The sequence below is a fragment of the Notechis scutatus genome, chromosome 2, assembly GCF_049901735.1.
Source record: "Notechis scutatus isolate UNSWTSFEM ecotype Mainland chromosome 2, rNotScu1.2, whole genome shotgun sequence".
In the NCBI taxonomy this organism is placed as follows: Eukaryota; Metazoa; Chordata; class Lepidosauria; order Squamata; family Elapidae; genus Notechis; species Notechis scutatus.
In genome coordinates, this window is record NC_142010.1 from 80,663,897 (window position 1) to 80,684,552 (window position 20,656).

Sequence of the window (20,656 nt, forward strand, 5' to 3'; positions counted from 1 at the left end):
CTGACAAACCATTCATCATCTTTCCATTGGCTTAGTCAAAACAATTCTAAATATGATCCAGATGTTAAGATTGCCAGCTCATTACATTATACAAGAAATTGTGTATGAACGATTAAGGTTCATGAACAATATAACAAAGGTATACTGTACATCCTAAGTTTAAAAATGTGCTTCATGTTTTCAATATATGCCTTTAGCAGGAATCATTAGCCTATTTGTAAAGGGAAGGTAGAGAAGACAAGAAAGATAAAGATGTTAAAAGAGGGGGGGGGTTGATAGCAAGAGACAATTTGCTATGTCAACCACCAATCAGTGTGCATAGCCTCCATGAGATTACTCCTGAAAGAATGTAGCCCTTGCCAATAAAAAAAAAGTTTATTGTACATCATACAACTTCCAGTCACCCACATGACAATATTCTCATAAATCATTATGAAAATGAGCTTCCTCAGCAAAAAAAAAAAGCAAGCGTTTTACAACACTTACTAGATAAAATTTAAATCTCCCCAAAACAGAAGTAATATTTAAAGAAAAAAATAATATTGAAAATTAGCAAATGTAAATTTTTAGGAAGCTTCCAGACTATTTTCTACCAAAATGCAAAATAAAATATAAAGCACAATGCACATTCTTGCAATGTAATATACAGCACTTTAGTATTTTGTATTCAAATAAATGTTAACTGCCTCAAACAGTGCATACCCTGGATAAAACATCTGTTAAGCACCAATCCTACACACATTCATCTGAATTTCCCTGGACTTTTATCTGAGTACAGGACTAAATTATGAAGGCAACACTGAACTGTGATGAAAGTAACTAAAGGAGAGCCTGCTCTAGTGTATTTTGTTATCACTATCTGTAACAGATGCTTGTCAATATGTACACATTGAGGTCATATTTAAGCTAAAGGCAATCTTAGGTATAATAAAGCTAGCTCTCTGTAGGTTTAGATCATCCATACAACCATATAGTAATATTAAAAACTGATGGTAAATTGGAGCTATATAGATTTAGCAAATGAGATAGTGTTTGTTATTCATTGTGTAAAGTCATTCAAGAATGTGTCCTCAGAAAACATGTTAAAATACTTCCAGTGGAATCAAAAGTTGTTCAAATATGTATAGCTCAGGTAAAACAGTTTCTGCATTTTTCAGTTTTCCTCCAAATTGAACAGTCTTAATATGAAATGAAAGGGAAAACGATGTTAAAACAATGGAATTGGTCATTTGTAGAAGAAGAAAGCTAACTTATGATGTATTCCTACAGAATCCACACTGGAAGCTTCTGGAAAATTAGAAAATGGTCACTAAAATTGTGGTTGCTGAAGAAATACTTTGGCACTATGAAACAGAAGAAATAGGATTAAGTGGGGAGCCCATTTGGGTAAGTACTTTATCCAGCCACTGAAGAGGCCCATGAAGATGGATTTCTATCCAACACGGGGTGCTTGTAACATCTTGTCGGTGGTATTCTGCTCCCCATCCCTATAAAGAATGATATGAATTTAACTGGATTAGAATTAGACACTGGAACAACTGATTAATACAACAATTTCCATTTTTAAAAAATGATTTGGTTTGAAAAATGTAATGCTTATCTCCATCCCATTCAACCAAAACATGTCATTTAAACCATCCAATCCCTAATGTCTCCTAGTTTTGTTGGAGCACAATTTATAATATTTTTACTTATGATGGGCACATGATATGATGCAAAAACTACAACTTGGCAGAAACTGCAATCATCACTGACCACTCATAAATTGTACTGGAATTGTGATTAATTATCCCCTAAATAGGTAGATTCCCACCCCATTTTTCTGTGAGGGAGGAAATAATGCTATTTATTAGGTCAATAGAAAGAAGTGGGTAATCTTCATCCTTATTTCATCCTGCAAATGAATAAATGGAAAGACATCTAGCCAACTATCCATACATTGTTATGTATATATTTAGGCATCTATCCTACTATCTATACATCCTTCTAACTTATTCACAACAACAAAGAATAATAAATCTGAAATGCTGAATTAACTCTGAGGATTTGCTAATTAAACATAGCAAAATTGCCAAAATCTGTTATATGTTAAAATTGCAGTCATATGTAATATATTCCAGATATATTTCAAGCAGATACAATATTGTAAATAACGAATATACCATGTCTTACCTTTACAAAACTCATTCGAATTGTGCACATTTTGGTGAGCTCATATACTGCCTCAAATCCATGATTGACTGATTGAGCTAGAAGCTGAGCAAATTCCTGATTGTTAAAAATTTTAAGACTACAGCCACTGGGAATCTTGCATACAGTTGTAGGGTGAAATCCGTGATGATAATTACAATTCCTACTTTGTACGAATATGCTGCTGTCACTCAGGCATTCTGCATAGACTTCCCCACCAACATAATACAGATGAACGCCTAGGGGAAGGAGAAAAATCCCAAATATTTAACACAGTTAACTTGAAAAAAATGATTATAGCCTCTTCCTTTCAGCTGTTAGGAACCCTAGCCAAATTTCTATTTGAAAGGATTCCAATTGTTTCCAGTTGTTTAAATATGTCAAGTATATCATTTCAAACACCAAATATCTTAACCACTAGATGTCCTCATCTCCCTTCACTCAGTATATGATAGAATTATTCAATAATGATAAAGTATTTTTTTCTTGTCTCATCAATTGGGCTTAGTGTGCAGGCATGCTGGTATGGGAGATGGATTTTAGGATTTTAAGTCATCACCAACACTTTGAATTGTATCTGGAAAGAACTTGCATGACTTGTAGAACAAGTCTTTATAGAGTACTGCCAGTTAACATCCATTATTGCTCACCGCTACCCAATGCTGTTTTGAAAAGCTTTTCCAAGATAGTCCCAAGGAAAGTACATAGTAATAAAATCCAATCTAAAATTAATCTCCATATTGTGTATCTGCTCTTATCAGGAACGGATACTGACATTAAACAATGCTGTCTCCTAAAATTCTACGTGCAAAGCTAAATCCAGAAGCATCTAAAGACTACAAACTGATTTTTTTCAGAAGATGCTATACCTTGATTTGGGCTGCATTCTGCCAAATCACCCTCTGTATCAAAATTATATTCAAGGATATTTTAGGGACTATGCAATGTCTTTCAAACCAGAAAAATAACCTGTCATGTTTAGCTATCACTGTCCCCTTCAGCTCTTAACTTTTGTTTTATTTTCAGTATGACTTGTTATGAGAGTCAGGAGATCTGTACAAATAGTACAAGAGATTACAAAATAATTAACTATTTGTTTACCACTAAATCTTTAGTGATAAAAGTCTTAATAGAAATGTTTTGATTCAATGTTTCATTTACAAAGTTTGTTTCTTTGTTTTCAAGCTGAATTGTTCAGATTTACAATATTTTTTCATGTGGCATATTATCAAAACTGTATAATTAAATTTAATTTATCCAAACTGCAAACACAGTCTATTTACAATTATATAAGCATACTTCAGGATTACCTTTTCCAATGTGTCTCCGAGTGTTCTCAATTGTTGAGTTACGATTAACATTGGAGAGCAAACCTAAGCAGAACCTGTTTTTGTTGTTAGAAGGATCTGTAAATCCATCCACTAAGATACTGGTAGAAGATGCATGAAAAGCCTCCCCAACACGATTGTTTAGTTCGTAATACACTATGGAACACCAGTGTTTGGGTTCTTCATAGGCCACAGGATGAACATCTATGAACAAACATGAAATACCTGTAATAATTCCAGCATTTACAGTCTCTTGCCTACAGTATTAAGCATTTATGCATTTTTCTTATTGCTAAAGAACTTCAGTTATATTCCTGCAGAAATCTTCCCAACAGGTCGCACCATTAACAGCAGACTATAGACAGTAAATATTACTCCAGGATTCTGAATTAATTAGTGAGGTATAAATATATTAATTGAAAGAACAGCAGCAAATCTTCTGAAACGTTTTAAGAGAACTTATTTCTTTAGCTAAAATTCAAATTGTGTAAGAAATATTTTTTCTAAAGATTTTCACTTACAAATAACAATAATACAGAATTAATGCTACTTTGCACAGCTGGCATGCTTAATATATGTTGAATCATTCAACAGAAGTTAGCTACTCTTTTGAAGAACAGGCCTATAAATGATATCCACTAAAAGAAAGTTCCAATGCTACTACTATTACAGCAAATGAACAATATTTTATCTTATCCTTTTCCAAATTCCAAGTAGTTATTCTCCTTGGCATAGCCTTGAACCTTCTCTTATCAGCAGTTTGCAACACAGAAACAAATGGCCTGGAATGCAGTTTCAACTTCTTATATATGGGAATTAACAGTGTGAAACCCTCAAAATTATCCCTTAAATTCTATTTAACTGCAACTTGCTTTTAAAACAAAAAACTCTCGGGTCTGTATTTCCCTCTCTTTTTGAACCCATGATTCAGATGAAAGGATAAAATGCTGATCAGATGACATTATGTTCCTCTTTCTAGTCAACAAATTCTCTGTATCTCTAATGACCAAATTCTTAAATGTAACAATCTCACCCCACGTAGACAAGACAGTGTGAGATGCTGCACTAGACAAACTAAATAAAAGCCGTGACAATAATTTATCTTCTTTCTTCATATTATAAGTGGCAAATTATCAAAAAGTTTCATGTTTATGAAATGTTAACAAGTTTATAAAGTCACAAGTTTAACTCACCTCGGCTCGAAATATTGGGCATGATCTGAGGAATTATACTATTGCTTGTATCCATAGACTGTGAAGTATCTTGACCCATTTGGTCTTCAGGAGGCATATATGCAGGCGGTGGTGTATCGGCTACAAATGAAAAAAAGAAAGAATACTTGAGCAGTATTAGTACATTTACCTTGAACTATCCAGTTTTTTTCAACTATAATCACAACTTGTATTTTCTGTCATTTTCTATCTCTTTCTATTTTTGTTGGAATCTAACAATTTTCTATCATGAAAACGTTTTCATTCTCAGTTGAGGTTTCTATGGGCCTCATTCGCTTCCTTTGCCAGTCATTTATGTCACAATCTATCTTGCTTCATCTATTTCATTTTCTGCACCAGCAGATTCTCCATCTGATATATTAACTTAAAAGCTGTTTCCTTGATATTAATGAGTTTTATCAAAGTGGATTTTAGGATTAATTATAAAAGGTTTCTCATTTTGAAACTTATTTTACTAGTTATTGCTGCCACTATTATCTGCTTTCGATTTAGTCTCTGAACCTCTACAACCTTTTCTTCCTCTCCTTTCTCTTTGCTACTTTCCCTCAATCAATGTCTACTTAATCAACTTGAGTACAAATATAGCATAAACTAAATGTAATTCTAATTTCCTCTGGTTTTATAATACAAGTTCTACTTTTCAACATTTGTCATACAAATAGTCCTTACCTGGTAGTTGAAATGGGCTAGATGGTCCAGAACTAGCTGGAGAACTTGGATAGGTACTGCCACCTGGAGATGGTGGGTATGGACTATTTGGAGACATGGGAAACGGAGTGCTATTGGGCTGTTGGAATGAATCTGGAAAGGTAGCATTGTGTGGCATATGTGGTTCATTGTGAGTTAAGTTTCTAAACTGAACTAAAAGGCTATGCTGTGGGTTAAATTCACTGTGCCTTGGCACCAAGACTGGAGGTAAAACTGAAAAAGAAAAGAAAACATATTAAAATAGGGTTGAAGATTTACACAGGTCATAATTAACTCTTGAGGAGTAAAAGTACAAAGAAAGAAGCATATGCCAGAAACTTATTCTCTACTTGGAAGAGTTACTACCGAAATGTACAACTTGAGTGCCAAGGCCAGGTGTTGCTCCTGAATCTTGAGGCCCCCAAATTTCCTCCTGAAATTGTTGCTCAATTATAACTTTTAATGTAACAAAAGTAAAAATCATTAAAAGCATGAGAATTATGACTACTATTTAAATTGAATCAAGAGGTTTTGCCCTGGGCTCTCCCCATTTTTCTTAAATTCTATCCAAGTTCCCCACTAAAGGTCTTGAATTTGAAAATGTGCAAACCCTATGAAGATTATGAGTGACCAATCCATTTGCAATTTAAAATTGTACAGCTTTTCTGCATTAACTAAGACAACTGCACAAGATGATTGAGCAACTGTGATGTTAAATAATAGAACATGTGAAAAAAAATATTTCAGGAAACATTTTCCAGATTTTCAATTATAATTGAAAAAAGATGAAGATTGCTATGAAAATTTATCTTATTTAACAATACAATTATCAAATCAATTGATATTGTTTATCACAAATCGTTTCAAATAGCATAAAATTCAGGGAGGAAACAATCAAAAGCAGGGTTCATATACTTCATTATGCCACTATGGAGTTCTGTTTTGGTTTAAAGCAATGGCTGTATCAGCATGGTTTGTAGACTATGTATCATCTATGGACCTGGCTATTAAGAGGATGCTCAACAATTTATGGTAAAAGCAAACCAAGGGTTGATGTAATAATGTGTGATTCTGGTCTACAAAGTATCAATGTTCCCAGATGCAATTCCCATGTACCAATTTGTCCCTCCCATTTTCAATTTGCTGTTTTGCAGCAAGTCAACTATTTTGGGTGGGTAAAGGCATTGAAACACACCTGGGCTCTCCACCCTTTTGTAATGGTATGGATTGATACAAACTTCTTTCTGTTTAGATCCAAAAGGAAATTCACAAATGTCCAATGGCTTCAACTCATGATGACTTTGCAAATCAGGCCAACGCCACACACGGCAGTAAATCACATGGGGAAGGCCTTTGCGGTGTGACACTTGAAGTCGCCCATCTAATGAACGAGGAATTGTAACACATTTGCTGGGTTGTCCAGGAGTACTTAGTGCCTTTTCCAGTTCCTCCATGGCTCCTTTTTTCTTCTTTAGTTTTTTTACCAAAGCATCAACTGCTTTTTCTGCCCATTTTTCTTCTTCATCGCCTTGTTTCCAGCCCAACAAGCGCTTTACAGCTGGGCTAGTAAAAGAGAACAGACTGGCCATTGAGGTCATTTGACAAGTTTTAAAGCAATTTTTAGAACAAAACTGCTGATTCTCTGACAAAAAAAATGACTCCGCAACTGCAGCAATGGTTAAATTCTTTTTAATCCAAGGAAGTGACTTTTCTTAGACCTATAAGAAAAATTATAGAACATCAGTTGATGCCAGCTTATCAGAGAAATGAAGGCAAACACAGAGAATAATTGGATAATTTTAAACCTCATTATATTTAAATCCCGTATGATGCATATTATTAACAGCCTTTTAATTTGAACCAATTTTCATGCCATGGGGATAACACTTAAAAGACAAAACAGTCAGTGGCATTAACAAAGGAAGTCCTTTGAGCCAAACTCCTTCTTTCTTTCACAAGGGCCAATCATTTGGTTAAACAGGGAAAAAAGCTTGGATTTTTAAAAAAAAGATAAATGAAAATATGTTTTTTTTAAACATCAATCAATTTGAAACTTGAACTGTTACTGAAATGCATGGTATATCTTACGAGAAGATGGGCATCTATTAAGACAGCTGTGGAAATACTTTGGTGATTTCTGAACTGTTTAAATGATAGCAATTAGGCACTGCAAATCCTCTGGTGACTAGAAACTGACAGCAATTAGGCACGCTGTACACAAGAGATTCTGTAATAAAGTTCCAGTTCTGAAAAGCCACTATAGTTTCTGAGGTTTTACTCCTACTGTTCCTTTCTTTTAACTTATCCTGAACTTGGTGTTGTGATCAGGGTCATAAAAAGAAAATCTATGCCTTTTGAAGAGACCACTGTGTGGATTTCATTTAAAGGAATAGAAGCAGTGAATGATCAATGGTGTAATCAGCAGTACAAAAGTGAGCATTCTCTGGCAAAGGAACCAGTGAAGCCCCTTGTTGGGGAACACTGCTCAGGCCCCAAGAGAGTCAATCTGGCTTGCTGAAGAACAGAAAAATATAATGCTGAGAGTTACACACAGCCCCTTTTTTTGTTATTAACAAGGTCCATCTGCAACTCTCTTTAAAAAATAAAAAGGAGTAAGGATGACAAACGGAACTAATGTGCTGTGGCAACATGTTGATAAGACCTCATAAAATCCCCCAAGAATACTCAACAAGTACAGACATAGACAATAGGCAGCTGGCAAAAAGCAGCACTAAACAAAGAGAAAGGATGTCAATAACAAGTCAGTTCCGTTTCTGCTACAGAAACTGCCAAATATTGTCTATGGGGTTTCTGATAAACTACAGCAAGTCAAAACAGCTAGCCCACCCTGTTGTATGTTCAGCCCATCAAACATGAGGCATTAAGGGCCAGAAAGCTGCCTGCTCGCCTTGCTAATTCTCAAAAGACGCTGCTTCTCAACAACTTTATAGGAAAATGTGCCTAGCAATCCCAGCTACCTGTTTTTTCAATGGAGAGAAGACAGCGGCAGGCCTCATGAGCAAAGACAGGCAACAGTTTTTTACCATCTGCATTCGGCATCTCTCTGGATGGGGGCAAGGAAAGGCTGCACAACTAAACAAAACAAAACAAAAAACACATAAAGAACAATCCAACAACAGCCATCACAAATGTTTCCTACGTCCTCTTGCTAGGAAACTTATCAGGATGCCACAGGTGCTGACTTGGTACACTCTCTGTATTATCATAATAGGGTTAAGCTGACAAAGCGCATTTCCTCATTCAGAAGTTTAGTTCTGCCCAAGAGGCAATAAAGGATTTAGGGCTGTTCTCCTCCAAAAGGCAGGTTAATACTCTGTCCAAAACGTACAACAGTATATATACAAACAGACACCTAACATGCCTGAACAACGAATTAAAAGCGCTCCGCTTAATGGCAAATCAGGCAGAACGGGAGGCTGAGCAAGCTCGGAGTTGGAGGATAGGATCCCACAAACACATCCCATCAGCTGCTAATTGAGGACGGCCTCAATCAGGCAAGTTGCGCGGCCCGGCAATGCTAATGCTTTAAATGCATTAAATGCAATATCGATCCGTATCAGATCGCCCGCAAGCGTGGGCCAGGCCCAAACCGGGGCACCTCGGGCTCCAGTCTCGCCGGGCCACTCTGCCCCGCCGCAGTTTGGTGGTGAGGCGGGGGGAAGTTGCTACGAAGAGTCCCCTCCCCCCGCCGCCTCCACCCTGGCTTGCAAAGCGAAGAAGCGCCTGGCTCGAGATGCGGACGCTTCTTCTATACCCACCCCCAGCTTGCAAAAGGCAGGCGGGCGGGCCGGGCAGAGAAGGATTCCCGCCGCCACTTCCTCACCCAGCAAGCCACGAAAAGGGCGCCCTCCTCTCCAGCTTTTCCAACTGGTTTACCTACCACCCGACGCGCGGCTGGCGGCCGAAGAGGGAAGCGGCGAACCCCGGCCAGGAGAACCGACAAGAGCTCCCGAGTCGAACCCAGGGCTCACGTGACAAGGCCATCGGGCGAAACGCGGCTGGTTGAGCCTATGCGTCAATCAAGCGTCCGAAGCCTGTGATTTGCAGAAAGAAGGAAGGAAGGAGGGAGCGTGCTCTCCAGGCTTCTGAGAGATGGTGGGGCGGGTGGGGGGAGAGGAGTGCAGGCCTTGAGTGTATTGGTTGCTCCGATGTAGCGTTGCGTTCGCCGCGTAACTTGCGTTTTGTTGCTAGCCCGGCGAGGAGGCTACCCGGCTTCCTCCTCGTGATTTCATTGCGGCTTAGCGGCTCGGAATGTTTCGGGTTCAGATACTTCTGCTCCCTAGAGAAGAGACTTGCCAACGAAGTGAGGAGGTATATACCAAAATTTCACAATGTAAGAGCTTTAAAAAACCTACGAAAACTCGGACGTAAAAGCCAATTCGGGGAGAGAAATTAGAAGAGCTTCGGAGGAAGATCCAGACAGCCGTAAAGAAAAGTGGAAGCCACCACCAGACAAGTTTGTCAAGCTTAAAAACAAAACAAAACGAACATGAAATCAAAGAGCAGGGACCCTGGGTTCAGAAGGACAGACAATTCCTGCCCTGTAATGCTGTCAGGCTGGAAGGATTTATAAAACATTGGGGAACCCAAACCAACTTCAACGGTGCTTCACCTGAGGTAAGAAAACTATACAGGTAGTCCTCAACGACCACAATTGAACCCAATATTTATGTTGCTAAGTGAGACATTTGTTAAGTGAGTTTTGCCTCATTTTACATTTACATTTTCTTGCCACATTTGTTAAGTGAATCACTGTAGTTGTTAAATTAGTAGCATGGTTGTAAAGTGAATCAGGTTTCCCCACTGACTTTTGCTTGTCAGAAGGTCGCAAAAGGGGATCACAAGACACAGCCCCCATTGTAAATGTGAGTCACTAGCCAAGCATCCGAATTTCAATCAGGTATCCACGGGGATGCTACAGCAGTCATAAGTGTGAAAAATGGTCACTCATAAGTCACTTTTTTCAGTGCTGTTGTAACTTTGAACAGTCACTAAGTGAACCCTTGAAAGTCAAGGACTACCTGTATTTCAGACCATTGTTATATATGTAAAAAACTGGGCACGTTGGTTTGACCCACAACATACTCCTTCCACATGTGGAGCTTTGGAATCAACAGTAATCACCTCTGTTCTGACCCAGACATGCATAGGCAAACTCAAACCAAAGTTTTCTTAATCTAGTGTGAACAGTGCTGTATGGTCTTCATGTTAGTTTTGTTGGTGTGTTTAAAAGATAATGTATGTAATCATGTATATGTCTGTTCAGACAATCATTTGCATGAACTATATCATTGCAGCCTGAGGACTTCATTCCAGCTCCTGTAGAGCAAAACTCTTTGGAGTCAACATTGAATACAGAGGTCATCTCATCCACACAACACCGCATGTCCAGGGACTCAAGTGTCTTCTCACCGTACAGCAGTGATGGTGATGAGGAAGGATCGACCACTGCATCCAACAGTGTCATCCATAAAGCCCCAATCCTCAGTCAAGAAAGAAGAAGAAGATGGGAGGGGGCGAGATTCTGAACAGCATTGTGACTGTATGATGGGAGAAGCTTCAAACCTATACTACACGGATGTCCCAGTTGAGCTTCATGTATTATATAGCCCTTTGTGACTTTCTTAGCCAGCTTCTGACAAGCAAAGACAAGGCAGAAGCCAGATTCACTGAAAGATTGCATGATGCACTTAATAATTGCAGTAACCATGACAGAAAAGAACATAAAATCTGGGGCAACTCACTTAACAACCATCTTGGTTAGCAATGGTGTGGGGTCTAGGAAGAGAGCCATTGTCCCCACCCTGTGAGGTGAGGCAGGCCCCCACGCTCCTGGACTTCTGAAAAAGAATTAAAACATGGCTCTGTGGCCTTGCTTGTGGAACGCAGAGGAACACACAACCTTGGGGCTGGCTGGTGCGCTGAGAGGCCTCCCTTCAACTTTTAACTAATTTAAACAGCATTTAATTATATCCTTGCCTCCTTGTAAAATTTTAATTTTAAAACCTTAACTTTTATATACTGTTTTTATATTTTAATGTTTTATTGTACAACCAACCAGAGTCCCTCTTTTGAGGGAGATGGGCAGTTCAAAAATGTGGAAAATAGAGAAAGAAGTAAGTTCCATCTACATGCCTCCTGAAACTAGCCCATCTGTGCTAGTTCCATTCTTGATGAGAAGTCAGGGACATACTGTGGAGACTGCAAGGTTAAGACTCATAGATAGATTGCACTGATTTTTTTTTTTTAAAAAGCAGGACTCTGGCCAAAAGTATAATCAAATTTCTGAAGTACAGTATTGAGGCAGGACATTTAGGACATGGTATCATAGCCTATATTGTCAGTTTGGCTAGATCAGGCATGTCAAACACAAGGCCCATGCGCCAAATCCGACCCACAGGGTGCTTAGATCTGTCCCGTTGGGCCACCCTGGAAACCATGAAGGATTAGCCTGCGATGCCTCTGCCAGTGAAAACAGAGTTCAAGGGGCTCCGCGCACGGCCTTCCCAGGCTCTGTTTTCGCTGGCAGAGGGCTAGCAAAACAAACTTAAAAACAAAAGGAGAAATGTTTCCCATTTTGCATTTGAGCATCCAAGAAGGGACAGGAAAGGCGAAAGGAAAGACAAAGAAGGAAAGTTGGGAAGAGAACAAGGAAGAAAAAAGGAAAGGGGAAGAAAAAAGAATGAAAAGGGAAGGAAGGACAGAAGGAAGATTATAAAGAGAGGGAGGGTGGGCGGGTCTGAGGGAATTTGGCCAGCACAGGTGCCCCTGACTTGAGTGACATCAAGCTGCCCCCCCTCCCCCCGAGGTCAAACACAACCCTGATGCGGCCCACAATGAAATCAAGTTTGACACCCCTGGACTAGATGTTCTTTTTGTTCAATTTCAGCTAGCAACTACAGTACTCCCTACTGATGTAAGGTGGGACTTATTTCATGGTAGCTAGCAACCAATTTGATCTAATGCCAACAGTTAAGGTTAGACTTCAATAAAATATCTTGGTTCTTACAACAATGCAAGCATTGTTCAAATGTTCAAAGAAAACACACGAGCTTATTTCAAAAGGTAAGGTTCTTTGTAGACAAATCCAAGAATGGTGGTTAAGAGTAATTTTACCAATTCAGGGGTCACCCAGGTATGAAAAAGCCCCCCATACATTCAAGTAGATGCAAGGTTGAAAAGTTGTTTGCCAACAGAAGTCTGACTCATAAGATCTTTTATAGCACTGGTTCAGGCATGCCTATTTTCCAAAGCCATGCCTCTTCTGAGGGACCTCATTGAACACTTTGTTCTACTCATTTAATCTTTATACAGATGCAAGGGCTGAGGATCTTTCCAGCTTTGGCTCTGAATCAGCTTCTGTAACAGGTGACTGATCACCTGACTGCTCCAGGACTGTAAGCTCATCTTCCCAATAGATCCTGCTCCTTCTAATTCTTATCAGCACCTAGCTGAGAGCCTCCTGGTTCCTGAGTTGCATGGTCAGAACCTGTTGCATCCTGATTCTTTGATTTAAAGTCTTGACTCATTAATCCAGCCCATAATACCGGTACCTAGCCAGCTCAACTCTCTACAAGATGTGGTTTGTCCATGAGAATGAGGAAAACCTCACCCCACTAACTTCTGCATACTTCTTCTCCCCCAAACTATTTTGAGAATATCCATTGCAACAGAAATTGGGCTTCAGATGTTTCCAAGACATCCTGATTTATTTTTTTAGGATTAAGTGGATTATAAAAGGGGGGAGAAAGACTAGGTTCATACTTATTAAAACAATAACTGGTTTGTAGAAATTTGCATTCAAGTTCTTCATTCTAAAGGAAATTGGCAGTGCCAATTTCATTTATTTTCTTCACCTTCTAAAATTAAATTTGTCTTAGGATCCCCATTATGTCTTCTGGAGTAAATAATATGAAATTTCAGCGGCAACAAAGACATCAGGACCAAAGACTGCAAATCATAAATATGTTGAATAAACTGTCCCAGAGCAACCTGGAAAAATCAGACTTGCATTTAATGAGGGCTGGGGAACTATGGCCCTTTTATGACTTGCAGACTTCAACTCCCAGAATTCCTGAGCCAGCATGAAATTCTGGAAGTTAAGTTGCCATGTCATAAAAGGGCCATAGTTCCCATCCCTGATTTAGTGTAACAAACCTGTCCCAATAGGTTTCCAGAAAATGTAGGGGGGAGTCTGGTATTTTAAAAAGGGCTTGTGGATCACAGCTAATGTGAGTCAACTCCCTTATTATTCCCACCAAGAATGTTTGGCGAGGAAGCAATGGATGCTAGTTGAATTTCATTCCATCTGCATTTTGTTTGGAATCCTCCAGAGCAAAATGCCCGATTTTGTTCCATTCAGGGACATCTGCAGTCAAGATGGGGATTGATGGCTGCCCTCCAGACTGTAGGCACACATCATTTTAGGCTCTAGTTATTATTTGAATCAGAAATATTCAGCCCCATTAAAGGTAAATATGTTAATTGCTTAATAGAACCTGATGCTTTTTTGGGTGAGAAATTAAAAGGCTTAGATTTCTTGTGTCCTATTTTTTCTTTGTTGGCACTAGTTAACTTTCTCTGTCATCATAATTCTTTTATTTTTTAATAGCTTGTAACATGAAAGCCTTTAGTTTTAAAATAAAGATTAAAACATTAGAATTAAAAATTTAAAAATATTGTTAAAAAAATGAAATACAAAAAAGAAGAAAAATATAAAAAGAAAAATACTTATGAAAAATTTTGAAATATCAAATTTATAAATAAAATGTGCATAGGCTAAGAATAGTTTGCTGGAATGATCAACAAGAATAAAATGCAGTATGTAAAATTTCAAAGCTGCAATAAAATTTTAAAATCAAATCACCCCTCAAGGGAAAGACTACTATAACTGATAAATTACAACTCAGACAAACAAGTAAGTAGTTAAGTAGGTATACATAAAAATCCCTCCTGCTGTATAGTTAAAAACAGAATATTAACAAAGAATATTGCGCAGAGTTAACATGTTTTAGCCTAACACAATTCAAAATGTTGGCTAACTTTGCAGTATTTCTCTGCTAGAAATCAATCTAATTAATTCTGTATTGATTTACAATCAGGCAAGTATTGGCAGCCATAAGCCCTGTATTATTTTAATGGGAGGACTCCAGGTGCTCCTTTATCTTCTCAAAGAATTATTCCCCTCCTGAAGAAGTATTTCCCTTCCCTTCCTTTCCTTCTGGTACTATATTATCTTGCCAGAGAATAAGTAGCCTTATTTATATTTGCTTTGTGATTTATGGTCCAGAGGCTTTTTAAGGCTGCTTTCTGCATTTGAATTTTCAGCAAGCATCTCTCTTCAACTCAATCTGTGCCAAGAGGAAGCTTGTCATGACTTTTAAAAACAGTCTGGTTCATAGTGAGAATTTATTTAATTCTACATTTTGTGAAACAAGTCTGGAGTATTTTTAGATGTTGATCACATTTTGCAAGTCAGTTCTCTAGAAACAGGGCAAGAGAAATGGTTGCTCTGATTCTAATCAAAATATCTGTATGTGTCTCTGTATAGACCCATGTGCATGTGTTTGCATGCAAAATAAAATAATAAGCAAGATACTGCTTAGTGTGATTGCAGGAGTTTAATACATGTAAAAGATGAAATTTTCTTATGAAATGAAAAATTGAAAAAAATGTGAGTGTCTAAAATTATTCAGTCCACTTACAATTTGTGCAAGAAAATTTGGAATGCAAAAATACTTGCATTTTTTTTTTTAAAAAAAAATAGGATTTTGAGGTACTAGGCTGATCCTGCTTCAAATTTGTATAATTTTATATGTTTCGGTGGCCCTACAATTTTTTTGTTCATTATAAGTTTTGCAAATAGAGGCCTCCTTATATATTTACAGCACCTTTATGTCTGTTGTCCAGAAATTCAGGCAGTGTGTGTAAGGGACTCCTCTGAAGTCATTTTATTTCTCCCCAACAGCAAGCTGTAAAATGGTTTGTTTGTTTGTGTGTGTGTGTTTGTTATTTAATATATATAGTTGCCTAACTCACACAATGTAACTCCAGGTGGCACACAGATGGTGTTCAATGTTTGAAGTGAAAGATAATGGCTGGCCAAAATCATCCAATGAGCTTTATGATTCAGTAACATCTTTAATTTAATTCTCTTTCTGGGTGTTTTATTACATGGTAACTTTGTTAAATTTGCCACATTTGCTCTTTGGAATGAAATATAGTATTCCTCAAAATATCCCCCACTACCCTTTACTCGAACCAACACTCTGCCTTGAACCCTGCTGGCCTGCACTTTGCTGCCCCTGCCACTTCCCACCGTTCTTAGCTGACCAGGCCCCAACCTGTTAGCCTTTTGTGAAGCTCTAAAAACATGGCTATGCTCCCAAGCCTGGGGCATTACATGCACCAAGGGCTCTGACTCCTGGCACTCTCATTAATAGGCCAGTTATCTTGCTTTTATATGCACTCAAATTAGACATTTTAATGTTTTTTTTTACTGTTTTAATGCTTTTTATTGTTTTAAAAATGTTTTTTTTTTATTTTAATTGTAATATATATTTTGAATGTCTATGGAGATTCTCAGTCATCCAGGTCGTGGTTGTCCCAAAGGTGTTTTTTCAAAAGGCAGTTCATTCAGAACTGGAGAAGCTTCCTGGATGAGAAGCGAAAAGTCTTCATGCAAAAACAAAGAAAGTCTAGTTGCCGTTTGAAAAAACACCTTTGGAACATACGTTTTGAACTGTGAGCCACCTGTGATGGGCAGCTATAGAAATCCAATCCAATCAAGTCATACATAAATAAATCGCAAAAGGAAGAAAATAACAAAGGTCAGTTGAGGGCTCCAAGGGGCAACATAGCAGCAGGGTGGCAGGCCCAGTACAGGGCAGGCAGCAGGGATGGCAAAAAACAAAGCAATCAAAATGACAGAGATAGAGGGGAAATAAGTGGGGGAAGGAGTTGAAGCACTTCCCAAGGTCATAAATGTGAGTAAGCTGCCAAGCATTTCATTTTGATCATGTCGCTGTGCAGGCACTGCAATGACTAACTTCCAGGACTAGTCATAAATACTATTTGCTCAATACTGTGGTAACTTTGAATGGTCATTGAACAAATGGTTGTTAAGCAAGGACTACCTTGTATTTGCTGATTGCAGTTGAATGAGAAAAACAACTAATTTACACCTCAGCAATTACAGCAATTACAACAACAGCACACACACACACACACAAACACACACACCAAGATAAGGATGGCATCCTCTTTCTGGAAAGCTTTGAAAACCCTGACCTCTGAGGGGTGATGTTTATTATCTCTTTAAAGTCCCTGCTTTATTCTGTTGGTTTTGGGTATATTTTTAAATTAAATTGTTTTAGTGTAGCTGTCCATCTGATTTAATGTTTTAGCTGTTTTCATGAGTTTTTCCCCTCTAATTTGGCATGTCATGCAGAAGTTGGGAAGCTGACATCTTAAAATAAATAAATAATAAATTAATAAATGATAAGTACAACATTCCAAGAAAGAATCATAAAAATCACAGAAGTGGAGAGTTGAGGGCACATGGATCACCCAGCCTAACTCCCTGTAATTAAACCATCCATGAAAGGTGGCTATCCAATCTCTTTTCCAAAGCTCCTCCCCCAAAGAATAAAGATAAAGCTATAGTGCATTTAGGAGAACTGTGTTGTTTTCAAACACCTTGTGGAAAATAGAGCTTTCAAAACTTCAAGTGATGAAATCCAGGAAGCAGATTAATATTCAGAAGAGTTATAAACTATAATTATTGTAGCAGCACTCTACATGCCACTTCAGCAATTCTAAATTGGAATGAATGCAGGTAAGGGTTTGGCTGTTCATACTTGCAGACAAATGTGATATTTGATTCTTTTTATTGATACATCTTGCTATGCAATCCTCATTAGCTTTGACCTGAACAACAGCTAAATTTTCTGAATTCCTTTGAGTAGTGTCCTCTAGCCTGTGCTTTGCTCAAAGATGGGGCATAAAGAATCAGGAAGAATGACCACACTTGAAAAAGATGAGCAATTTGATTATTAGAACTGCCATTTTCTTTTTTTAAAATTATTATTCTTGTGAGATATTTTGCCATTCATTTTGAAACCAAAACGTTTCTTTCCTTCTCCAGACCCGTCTTCCTACACGCTGCAGTTTTCCAGACGTGCAGTTTCGGAATGGAGCTAGAGTGAAGCAGATACACACCTCCTGGTGAAGCTTTGCCAGCATGCACACCCAGGCATTAATGGAATGACAGCCAACCCGCTCTAAAATCGGCTGGTCCAGTTCCAGGATCAGCAGCTGCTGAATAACCATAGAAGACATCTCGGGATAGTATTCAACTACCCTAAGGTGGCCATAGACCTGCAACCACAGACCTGCAGCCAAATCCATCAAACCTGCCAAAGGTTGGCTATGTGTCCACTCAAGAAAGTAACTTTCTCTGGAACAACAGTTCCTCAGACTTTCAAGGTTTATTACTTAACCAGAGCCCGAGAAAATTGATCAAGGTTCAAAAAAACCTTCAATAGTTCAGCAGAGATATTGATTGCACATGGAAGACACAGACACAAAGGGTGGTCAAATAGCTGAATTGTGGGGGTGATGTTGAAAATTCTGAATAGAGAGCTAGAAGTAAGTATTCCTTCTTTCCAGAAGAAGGGAAGTAAGAAATAACGATTCCATTTTCCAGAAAGCATATATCCCTCAGAAGAATGTTTCTAATGTTTATGTTCATGGAGATCAGTGCAGGGCGTGGTAAAGAGCTGAATAGCTCTTGTTTCATGATCAGATGTAATGTGCCCAACTTTGGTTGGGTGCCAATAACCATCTCATTATGAACTACATTGTAGTTTTAGTGCCAAACTCCATATTTTTTATATTTCTCTCATAAGCAAGTCTGCCTCACTTGAAGAATCTAGCTTATTAACCCAATTCCCCAGCTTATTTCATTCTCTGCTCTTTTTAAAATACCGGTAAATGTTTATGAACAGCCTTAAGTGAAATAAAAGAAAGTGCAAAGTAAAAATAAGAAAAATGGAATAAAAAGCTGAAGAAAGCAAAAAAGAAAAACAGGAAAAAACCTATGAAAGCAACTTCCCACCCTTATCACAACAAGTATAAACAACATCCCTATATCTTCACCTCTTAATTTACAATTAACAGTTATCCAGCTTAGTCTGGATAGCCTCTTTAGAGTCATATGAGAAGGGAGATGAAGAGCGTTAAACTATTGCTTGCATGCAATACCTCTAGGAATGATAAAAAGAAGCAGAAAAGAGGGGAAAGCTTTTCATGAAAAACTTTATAAGAGAGAAGATTTAAGAAGCTAATCCTTGTACTCATTTTCCACTTCAAAATTACAACCTCCAGAAGTGCATTGTAGGGAAAGATGGTAAAAAAAATCAAAACAAATGTCACAGAACATAAGTTAAGCTAGAATCGGCAAGCAGTTTGGGCAAGTGATTGTATTTTAAGTTATGGAAACATGTAGTGGGAATTCTTACAAATTGATACAATAGCATTGGAACGGGTGGGGGATTGCTCTAAAAATTGAAACTGGCATCCAGAGGTTCCAGGGCTAGGAAGAAGCATTATGTAATGCTGTCTCAGTCTTTGTACTTCGTAGTAGGCAATCAACTGTTGCATGTAGGGCTTTAGTTTTGTTTCCAATAAAGATTCTAGTCTGGTTGGTCATGTCTGAATTTTCTGCCAAGTCAAGCCCAGCTGGATTAAGTGTCTGGAGAGCAGTGATTTACTATCAAGCTGTAGTGTGAAGCCCAATTATGGCCTAGGCAAAATGGTTCCCAGAGTAGCCCCAATCCATACTAAAATACCCATTTACAGAAAATAACAAGAGAAATTACTTGTACTTCACAATTAGATTTGTTTTTGTATCCAGTTCCTATTTTAAAAAAATAAGAATAACCATCATATATCGTTGGGAACCTGTTTCTTGAGAAAATTTGGTACAGTCATCATACAATCAAGTATTTATTTCAATTTATTTTATTGATTAAATACCACCCATCTCCCTTGCAAGGTGACTCTGGGTGTCTGGTTTTAAATTGATTTCTAAGATGGCCATCTCACGAACACAATTCTGGGTAGCTAACAAAATGTAAAAGCTATATGGACAGTGACATAAAAAGAAAAACAACCACATACTGTAGCAATCAAGGAAATTAGCAAACAACCACCTAAATGGAACTATCTTTTCATAGCTGGGAAATAAGCCAGGCCTGAATAACCATTCTTAAAGGCTAACACTGATAGAGGTAATCTAATATCAATGGCTTGGTATATCAGGAAGCAGGCACTGTAGCAGAAAAGGCCACAATAATCCCACAAGATGGCACTTGAAACAATGGGATCTGACCTTTTCCTGCCAGATCTGGGAGTAGAATGGGCAGAGACAATTGTAAACAGGTGGTCCCTCAAATAATCCAGACCCATGCTCTGAATGGCTTTATGGGTGATACTTAACTACTTGAATTGTACCCAAAAGTATACTAGGTGTCAGTGCAGCATGTGAAACAAAGGTGTAATATTTATTTATTGATTTGATTTGATTTGTCAATCGCTTACAATATAATAGGTATAAGTATAAACATAGTTATGAATACATGAAATTGATACATATAAGAAAAATAAAAAGAAACAATAGGACAGGGATGGTAGGCATGTTAGTGTGCTTATGCACGCCCCCTACAGACCTCTTAGGAAAGGGGTGAGGTCAATAGTAGACAGTCTAAGGTTAAAGTTTTTGGGGTTTGGGGAAGAAACCACAGAGTCAAGTAGAGTATTCCAGACATTGACCACTCTGTTGCTGAAGTCGTATTTCCTGCAATCAAGTTTGGTGCAGTTAACCTTGAGTTTGTATCTATTGTGTGCTCTAGTATTGTTATGGTTGAAGCTGAAGTATTCATTGACAGGTAGGATATTGCATTGTATGATTTTATATACTATACTTAGATCAGACTGAAGGCGGCGTAGTTCTAAGTTTTCTAGGTCTAGAATTTCAAGTCTGGTGGCTTAACGTATTCTGCAATGAGTAGAGGAGTGGAGAACTCTTCTTGTGAAATATTTCTGGACTTTCTCAACAGTATTAATATCAGATACGTAATGCGGGTTCCAGACTGATGAGCTGTATTCAAGTATTGGTCTAGCAAATGTTTTGTATGC

General features: G+C 38.0%; 1 protein-coding gene across 6 annotated transcripts; it reads right to left on the reverse strand.

The window, feature by feature from the left end:
* Positions 1–358: 358 nt before the first annotated feature.
* Positions 359–9,443, reverse strand: SMAD5 (SMAD family member 5). 6 transcript variants are annotated; one of them, XM_026686947.2, is made up of 8 exons: positions 9,339–9,443; positions 8,416–8,530; positions 6,633–7,155; positions 5,420–5,671; positions 4,712–4,831; positions 3,501–3,722; positions 2,173–2,429; positions 359–1,487 (listed from the first exon to the last, which is right to left on the reverse strand). In XM_026686947.2, exons 3-8 carry the CDS (start codon positions 7,033–7,035, stop codon positions 1,344–1,346), a joined length of 1,398 nt encoding a protein of 465 aa, XP_026542732.1. In that variant the 5' UTR covers positions 7,036–7,155; positions 8,416–8,530; positions 9,339–9,443; the 3' UTR covers positions 359–1,343. The 6 variants fall into 6 exon arrangements, with proteins under 6 accessions (XP_026542732.1, XP_087811402.1, XP_087811404.1 ...); XM_087955276.1 differs by having other exon boundaries at positions 8,346–8,530; positions 9,339–9,437; XM_087955278.1 differs by having other exon boundaries at positions 8,346–8,530; positions 9,335–9,431.
* Between the last annotated feature and the right edge of the window lie 11,213 nt (positions 9,444–20,656).